General features: G+C 39.3%; 1 protein-coding gene across 2 annotated transcripts; it reads right to left on the bottom strand.

Moving 5' to 3' along the window:
* Window positions 1–1,511: 1,511 nt before the first annotated feature.
* LOC149823431 (beta-glucosidase 12-like) lies at window positions 1,512–9,359 on the bottom strand. 2 transcript variants are annotated; one of them, XM_090018830.1, is made up of 13 exons: window positions 9,170–9,321; window positions 9,004–9,073; window positions 8,818–8,876; window positions 8,180–8,255; window positions 7,277–7,354; window positions 6,941–7,028; window positions 6,544–6,796; window positions 6,274–6,389; window positions 5,733–5,953; window positions 4,557–4,588; window positions 4,107–4,209; window positions 3,909–4,017; window positions 1,512–1,797 (listed from the first exon to the last, which is right to left on the bottom strand). In XM_090018830.1, exons 1-13 carry the CDS (start codon window positions 9,272–9,274, stop codon window positions 1,629–1,631), a joined length of 1,479 nt encoding a protein of 492 aa, XP_089874956.1. In that variant the 5' UTR covers window positions 9,275–9,321; the 3' UTR covers window positions 1,512–1,628. The 2 variants fall into 2 exon arrangements, with proteins under 2 accessions (XP_089874956.1, XP_089874957.1); XM_090018831.1 differs by lacking the exons at window positions 1,512–1,797; window positions 3,909–4,017; window positions 4,557–4,588 and having other exon boundaries at window positions 4,125–4,209; window positions 9,170–9,359.
* Window positions 9,360–9,635: the final 276 nt, after the last annotated feature.

A 9,635-nucleotide genomic window follows, 5' to 3' on the forward strand; every position in this document is an offset into this window, starting at 1 on the left:
GAGAAAAATAAAGGGAAATTTCCATTAATGGCAAAACTTTTGCCTCTAATCCCAAAAAATGGGCTGCGCTTTTGTGAAGTTATTGATATAAGCCACAAGCTAACTATCAAATAGGGGCCTCTGGTTAACATTAGGGGTGGCAATCGTGTGGGGTTGGCGGGTCGGGTCGGCGGGTTGGTTGGTCAGCATACCTCAAGTCTGGTCGGGTAAACGGGTTGACTGGTTAGCGGGTCGGGTTCGGGTAAACGAGTTGACGGGTCGGGTTTGAGTAAATGGGTTGACAGGCGGATCGGGTCGGGTAAACGGATTGGTGGGCGGGTTGGCAGATCAGGTTCGGGTAAACGGGTTGACCCGCTCGCCTAACCTGTTTATTAAATGGGTCAGCCGGGTTGGCGGGATGGCATACCCCTAACACGAACCCGACCCGTTTAATAAATGGGTTAGGCGGGTCGACCTATTTACGACACGAACCCGTTTAAGCCAAACCCGAAACCGGCTAAGAAGCAGGTTGGCGGGTCGTGTCAGATTTTGCCACCTCTAGTTAACATCCATCATATTTTTTTCGTTTCTGAATCTTGCTTTGAATTTTTAAATACATTGCCAAATACTCGTTCATATCTTCACAAGAAAGAAAGGAGTGAATCATATTATCATAATTTGCTTTTGAAATATCACACATTGATCATTCAAACAGAAATTCAACAACTAAAAGAAATATTGATTCTTTGAGGGTCCTTCCTCTTTTCACATGGAACAAACAAGATAGAATAAGATTGATTCTTACAACCCAAAGAAACCGCAACCGGCACAAAGATGACATTGGTCATGCTGACTCAGCTAGCCATACCTACAATCATCGTGCCCGCAGAGCATAAAACTCGAGGCTAGGATCCCCACATCCAGGGCCTATGATGGGCATCAGTTTGCGCAGAGGGAAAACACCCATGGGAATCGAACCTTGACTGTTTGTCTACTGGCCAAGGCCCCACCCCACTACACCAACCCCCCTTGGGGCTATTGCCATGGATTTCTTAATATGTTTCGATGTTATTGAGCCCATGCTAAAAGTCTGACCTATTTGTGTCTAGTAATAATGTATGACCATATGGGAAAATAGAGTGAAAAAGAAAGACCAATTTACTTTAGGAAATAAAAGGGCACCTTATTTTCCTTTTTGTTTCGAATAATAAACCCCCTAAAATGACCTCCCTAGACAAGAAACCACATAGCTTGTTGTAATGTAGCAAATTTGCAAACTTGTTCAATCTTCTCATACAAACATAGTTACATCCATCTTTTATATTTGGTACTACTGAAAATTACAAAAGCTTGATGCATCAAACAAGTTCTTGAAGGGATTTACAAAGCATTAACAAAAATCCAAACTTAAAGTTTTAAAACAAATTAGATCATTTTTATATCAATTTTTTATAAAACATCATCCTAATATGGATTATATAAATACATCGCAAGCAACACATAAGAGAGAGAGAGAGAGTGAGAGTGAGAGAGGATGATAATTCCACATGCTTTATTTAATAGATTAATTCCTTTATTTAATAGCAATACATCCATGTGCGTTATTTAATTTAATAGTACAGAATAGCTACAACATAAACCAAAAACTTCTATGCATGGAGGAATTTGTGAAACCAAAGAGCAGAATGCTTGGGTTGCCGCTTCAATCCATTGTTATAATCAATGAAAACAAGTCCGAATCTGACAGTGTAGCCACTGTTCCACTCAAAGTTGTCAAGAAGCGACCATGCAAAATATCCTCTAACATCAACTCCCTCCCTGTAAGATAGCAGAATCACATAAACAATGTTTCAGAAAATCTTTTAGATATGGAAAAATGGTGGTGGCAATAGGTTTGGCAATCAGGTCGGGTTGGCGGGTCGTGTCGGCGGGTTGGTGGGCGAACCTGACCCATTTATTAAACGGGTCGGCTGTGGCAAACACGAACCCAACCCATTTATTAAACGGGTAACCCGACACGACACGGCTAACCCGTTTAATAAATGGGTCGAGTCGGGTAAACGGGTTAGCGGGTGGGTTAGCGGGCAGGTTGGCGGGTCTGGTTTGGATAAACGGGTTGACCCGCCAGCCTAACCCGTTTATTAAACGGGTTGGCGGGTTGGCATACCCCTAACACGAACCCGACCCGTTTAATAAACGGGTTAGGCGGGTGGAGCCGTTTACGACACGAACCCGTTTAAGCCAAACCTGAACCCGGCTAAGAAGCCGGTTGAAGCGGTAGTGTCAGAAATTGCCACCCCTAGGTGGCATGGCTTCTCAACAAGGGCATTGGGCACGTCACCTTGTATTGAGACGTTGCAAGTTCGAATCCCAATGGTATTACTGGGAGGGGTCTGCCTAAACCTAGCTTTCTATGTCAGAAAAAAAAAACAAAGGGCATTTGGGTGGAGCTGACAAGAAATAAAACATGTGTTAACAGGATGCCCATGAGAGTGGGTTAGCACAATATCGATACTCAAGTGAATTGCTCTGAATAGGCCAAAAATAATTAAAAAATATTAGGTGTCAATCAATACATGACACGTTCTAAAGACATTAAAATAATATTAAAAATAATTTTAAGTAATTTTTTAAAGTGTAAAGCGTATCGATTTTCTGCCAATAAGATACGTATCAGCCGATACAAGCTGATACGCACCAATACATACAACAATGGTAAATACCAAGATGACTTTATAGAAGGGTAAGAGTTAGACTGGATGGGAAATGAGTTCGAGTTCAAAACTTTTTTGAAAAAAGGACACAAGGAGATGGATTTTTGTAGTTTTTTAAACAATAGAAGACTATTTTTTTTTATTTTGATATCTAAAACAGTGTAAAAATTATTAAATTTTATTAAAACTATGAAATCATATAAAAATAAGAGCCATGAATGTCCATGTCCATCCCAGTGTACATGTCATAGCATGTCCGGTTGTGCCACCAAGGACACTGTCAAAATGGAATGTCAGGGTGACATAGGGCTGGAACAATGTTGAGTGGTTTTCTGTAAATAGATCAAAAGTTGGGCATCTTTTTGCATTTCTTTTAGAAAAAAAAAAGAAAGAAAAGTCGGCTCTACGTTATGGGAAAATGTTTTACTTCCATATCCTAGTATGTCTCACCAGGATACATTCAAATATTGACCATTCATATCCATCTAGATTAAAATCAAGTCCTTTCGACTTGGAAATATATATACACTTAAACTCATCCCGTTAACAAGTCTACAAGACAAAAAAGTCTATGGACAGAAAACCAAATCAAGTTGGTGTACTTGCTAGTAGGGATGGCAATGGACTGGGGCAGGGGACAGGGTCTCCACCCCCGCCCCATCTTAAGATTAAAACCTCCATCCCCGCACGGGGATGGATTTTAACCTCCACCCCCGCCTTCATCCCCGTTTCATGTCCTCCATCCCCGGTTCAAACGAGGATGAGGCAGGGTGGGGGCCCATTTCCCCATAGTCTATTGTCATCCTTTAGAAGGACTAGGGATGGAGCGGGGCGGGGCTAGGTGGGGATCGGGGCGGGGCAGAGAAAAGTGTAAGTCCATCCCCGAACGGAGATGGATTTTAACCTTCGTCCCCGCCTCCATCCCCATTTCATACCCTTCATCCCCGGTCCAAATGGGGCGAGGCAGGGCGGGGCCCTGCTTTCCCCCGGTCCACTGCCATCCCTACTTGCTAGAGTGAAACTTCATCATCTCATAATCAACCAAAAAATTATTTCTTTTTTGAAAGAAGCATATTAAACAAAATTACACTTTCAAATTCAAAAAGCCAAACGTTGTGTTGTGAAAAAGAGGGTAAGAAAACGTGATAGTTGGTTCTGTTTGAACAAAAGAAGGAAAACAAAAAAGCTGGCACCACTAGGTTCTGGTTTAACTACCTCATGGCCTCGTGTAGGTAATAAAGATGCTTGGAGTAGAACTCAATTCTCCACGGGTCCTTGAGTGCTTCCACTAATGGTAGAGTGCTATTATTGACCTCTGAACATCCTGCAAAACATGCATCCAAACATATTAAGAGAAATAACTTCAATAGATAAAAATTGATAAATTTAGGGTTGTATGCAAATGAAACTCACCATTTTCTGTAATGAATATTTTTGGACTATTGTATCTATTCTTTATGTACACCAAGAGGTCCTTTATTCCCTTGGGATACACATAAAACCCAGATGATGCTTCCTGTACAAGTAGGCCAGTAAATTATACTCAAAATATTTCCAAACCTTCAAATGTAGGAAATAACTTGTAAGACAAGCTGCTCAATGATGAGCAAGAACTAGACTAGCAATATTTAATTGCATGAAGTCAAATAATTAACAAAAACTTTCAAGTACTACTTGTTAAGGTTGAATGAAGTTTGATATATTTTTGTGAAGGGACAAGCTTTTTTTAGTTCATGGTCATATTTGTAAAACAAATAGGTTATTGATTATTGTTATTATCATCTCGCATTATAATATATCAAACATGAACCATCATAATGACACGAAATAAACAATGAAATCATAACTTGATGTGAAACTCACCGGACGGCCAATGAGCACACCGTTCCTTTCCCCTGTTGATGCAATCCAATAGACGGCAGATATTAGTACTATAGAATACATAATGTTAAATATATAGTTCAGATCCAAAACATATCCAAGATCAACACAAGTTACTCTTGCTTTCTACTTTGTCTTTTTTTTCTGTTGCTATTTTATTTGTCTCCCCATCATATCATACAGGCAAATATCATTATTCGTTCCTCTCTCCCTCTCTCTCTCTCTTGTAATGATGACGATATATATATATATATCGTCAAAGCTGCAGGCCAACTCAACTTCTTGTAATATTTACAAAATGGAAGTTTGTGATGCGCAAACCTGTCACAATGTCAGAGCATTTAACACAGGTTTGTAACCACTGTCCACAAGGGCTGACAAATGATTGAACCGAAGCGCATGTGACTTTTTTTTAAAGGCAAGCTGGGGTTAGGCAGACCCATTATACCATTAGGTTTTGAACCTGCAACGTCCCAACACAAGGTGACGTGCATTAGCTACTCCTACCAGACAAGCAGAGCCACATTGCTCGTGTTAATGTTTAGCAGAACCGAGCTTGAGCTCAGCTTCTCCCTGAACGAGACTAGCTGAACTCAAGTTGGGTCATGTAAAAAATTTCATGTTCTTTCTGATGACGAGTAACCTCGGTGGGGCCCCACTACCACCCTGCCTTGTGTGGCCTATATATCTCTGAAATCAGACAACCTTTCATCTCAGCACCCTCATAACCACCCTGCTGGCCATGGGCATGGGAGTGGTGGTGCTAAAAATTTCATGTTACTTATATAAAATATATATTTTTATATGTTACACTTAAAATATATATGTAAAAATGAAGTATTAATTTATACATCTCTCTACCACTTACCTGGCTAACCCAAAAGTGAAGGCACGCAGAGCGACCATGACGCAAGGTCATTAAGAAAAGAGCATTAGCCGTGCACAGAAGTGTCACTCGACACTTTCCGCCCTCTCTCTCTCTCTCTCTCTCTCTCTCTCTCTCTCTCTCTCTCTCTCTCTCTCTCTCTCTATATATATATATATATATATATATATATATATATATATATATATATATATATATATTCTTTAGTTGGCTTTATGCACAGGAGCAGACCCATGTGGATGACTTCTACATGACGTTACTATTCAAGTTACCTGTAAGGTTAGCTCTAGAATCCGTGGTATAACTGGGGGCGATGATTGTGTTGCTTGAGCCATAATCTAATGCATAGTTTGTTGTGTAGTAATTTACTCCAATAAAATCATAGGACCCTTTTACGAGTTGTGCTTCATCTTTTGTGAATCTTGGGAGCCGGTTCTTCACAAGCAATCTCATGCTTTGTGGATAATCACCCTTGGTCAATGGATCCATAAACCTGTCATGTTGAGAAAATAAAAATAAAATATTGGATGGTTTCCTCTTGTATAAACCTTCTTTTCAAAGAAAAGCTTGCATCATTATGTGACTAAAATGAGAAATGTTGCACAGCTTCAAATATGATGCTACAGTGACAGTTATTACAAGAAGCTAAAATGTGAGAAGCATGAATCTGGTATGCTTCTCAATGGAGGGCGCATTTGACAATTATTCAGTCTTCCTTTCAGCTTTGTTGGGAATACTACATACTGCATCTTGTATGAACTCACTGGATAAAGGTTGTGTGGAGTATTGGATAGAGAGAGAGAGAGCAGATACCATCCAAGCATGAAATCAATTGCCCGTTGTGCTGCCTTGTTGTCTGCCGCGGAAGTTGAGTATGGCAGGAACCAATGCGATATCAAGGTAATGCCTATCTCTCCCTTCTGTGCTTTCTGCAAAAAGAAATCAACGTATCTTAACCAGGTGTTTTACTAACCCATCAACACATCTTAATGCAAGGGGCAGATGCTCTTGGAAATGGAACCCTGATCACCTGGCCAAACCCCTTGGGGCTAAGCATGTGCTAACAGCATGAAAAGTTATTACCTGATACTTGTCTTTGTATAGCTTCACTGCATTAGCATGGGCTAACAGCAAGTTATGGGCCACAAGATAGGGTTCGGTTGCCGAATTCCCGGCGGTGCAATTGCCGATAACCTTGGTGCATCGCCCAGGTGCAAAGATGCCAGATGCATAGCCCCCATCCGTAAAAGTCCATGGCTCGTTGAGTGTAATCCAGTGCTTGACCCTGTCTCCAAATTCTCTAAAGCATACCTCCGCAAAGTTGGTGTAATCCTTGCTAAGAATCAGAAACCCATTTTGTTAATCATTTCTTTCTACTTTTGTTAATCAGAAACCCATTTTGTTGAAATGCGCATTAGTTTCTTCCAATTTTGAATAGATAACTGAGGCTAAAAAAGCGTATAGAGGAAACTACACTTACACAATTCTTGCACTTCGAAATCCACCATATTCACTCTCTAAGGTTTGAGGAACATCCCAGTGGAAGATAGTAACAAAAGGCTTCACACCTATCAGATGAACAAACACACTTTGTCAAAAAAAAGCACGCATAAATCGATTGTTGGGCTTGTTGAGCCAAGCAAACTCGTATTTTTTATGTTGGGCTTGTTGAACTTATTTCATGAGTTTGAACCAGCTTTTTACAGGCTGAGCACGAGTCGCTGGTCTCATCAGATATATATATATATATATATATATATATATAGAGAGAGAGAGAGAGAGAGAGAGAGAGAGAGAGAGAGAGAGAGATTGAGACCTTTAGAAAGCAGCTCGTTGATAAGATTGTTGTAGTAGGCCACGCCCTCCTTGTTGATTCCGCCGCTTGTCTTGCCAGCTGCAGCAAGAAAAGTATAAACTTAATTTTAATGATTAAAGGGAAAAGGTTTGGATAATGTGGGACACACTCTAACTCTTTTGCTTTTTATATTTACACGGAGATCATAGACCTAGCCTTGCTGACTCTAACTGTCATACTTACTCTTTGCCTTCGTAGAGAATGAGATTTGAACCTAGACCACCTGCCTAGCGGCCACCATCCCACTAATCCAAACCCCTTTGGGGGGCCCCATTTGATTTTAGGATCGTGGCTTTTTGAATGAAATCACGGTCAAGATAATTAGGAACCGGATTATGGCTATAACATTAAAAACTTTGAATTGCCAAATGGCTGGTATGTTATATATAATAACGAAAAAAGATGATAAGCATAAATACAGTTTATACCAATAGCACTGCGACTCCGGCAAAATGCTTATCCAAATCCATTATTACAAACGTGAAACCCATCCTATGCAGTAGGACCAATGTTGTCAGTATCGTTGTAAATCAGCCTGAATCAGCCAAAAATCAATACGAAACCAAGCAGATTCGGCTTACTTTTAAATATTTTAAAAAATAATTTAAATTATTTTCAATAATTAAAAAATTAGTATTATTTTAATGTTTTGCGACACGTGTCATTTTCTGGTAAAAAAATGGTCGATTCAGTTTGATTTGGTTTATATATATATATATATATATATATATATATATATATATATATATATATATATATATATATATATATATAGAGAGAGAGAGAGAGAGAGAGAGAGAGAAAATCTATTGATATAGTGATTTTTTTTCAGATTATATGTAGCGGCAGTGTAGGATTCAATACTTGGTAGTATTCTGCTCCAAGAGATTGAGAGTCGATATGCGTCCATCCCCAAGTCTTTCATCAGTTTCACATCGTCCTGCAACCCACAGCCAAGAACTATAATAAAAAAGTGTTCATGATGACGAACTTTTGCGATTTCGCAACCACAAATGTTATTAAATGTTTTAGATTAATGGACTTGATCATGCTTTCTTAAGAAAATTAAACAAAAGGAGTGCAGTCTCATAACAGATGAGAGCATACAGGGTTATAATCCTAGCCATCCTTTCGAATGCATCAGAAGGGCTATATATATATATATATATGCTGCATAGCAGATTCCCCTTGCCCAAGGATATATGCATACTGGTAGTCAACTTGGTGACATTCATGAGACACCTCTGCCAGACGAGTGGAGCCCTCGTGGGCATTTCAACCTTTAATTGTAATAAATATATTTAGCAAATTCCTCCTCTAACTTTTAGCATATAATTCTGGTTCAGCAGTCGTTTTCACAAAGTATTGTTCCCACTAAATCATGGTGGGCTTGGTCATAGAAGTTGACAGTATGGAGCACTTCACAGTAAATATTACATAACTGTTTATTCTAGATATTAACTTAATAATTTAAAGAATATATATGAAAACTATTAGCAAACCTTGTAATGATGATATTGATCCACTGCAATATCTCCATTAGAATGGTCTTTGATCTTGTCTGCACAAGCACATGCATTAACATCTGATCATCTTACTAAACATGGGGAAAGGAGAAAGAAGAAAAGGAAGTTGCAACTTGCAAGCTTCCTTGAGCATGCAGTAGCAAAAGGATATTGTGCTCGTACTTGGCTGCGTATGAGTAAAGGTATCCCAAATGCTAGGCTGCCTCCCACCTTCTTTAGCAGCACCTTCATACTGAACCAAGGAATTTTGTTTCTCCTTAGCAGAAGAATAATGCTTAAGAAACAAAATAATTTGACACAATAAGGCCAGAGTTCTTAAATACCAAACCTGGTATGATGCAGATGCAGTGCCAAAGATGAAATCCTTTGGGAAGCTCTTCCTACTAAGCGACGAAACAACTTCTTGAGATGGAGTAGTAGGAGACGCATACATCAGGGAGAAGGAAACAAAGAAGAAAAGAAGAAAGAAGGAGAAGTTGGCAGCCATTGCTGTGGTTATATGGTTATCTTAGGTAGTGAGTGCATCTTTATATAGCCTTCAAGGACTGGAGCCGTATGAGATATAGCTAGATATAGCAATATGATAACCTAGTGAGATAGGGATTCCAATCGCAAGCCAAGGTTGACTAAAGATTACGAAGAAGAAAACAACTGAAATTGGTGCAAGAAATTATGTCAAAGTTTGTTTTTGGACAGAATCAATTTTCAGAAGGATTCATATATAGAACCAGACGATTGGGGTTTTGAATAGAATTAGTCCAATAGGTTGATTTATTTTTTAAATTAAAAAGCAA

The sequence above is a fragment of the Nuphar pumila genome, chromosome 10 (assembly GCF_984573655.1).
Source record: "Nuphar pumila chromosome 10, dmNupPumi1.hap1.1, whole genome shotgun sequence".
In the NCBI taxonomy this organism is placed as follows: domain Eukaryota; kingdom Viridiplantae; phylum Streptophyta; class Magnoliopsida; order Nymphaeales; family Nymphaeaceae; genus Nuphar; species Nuphar pumila.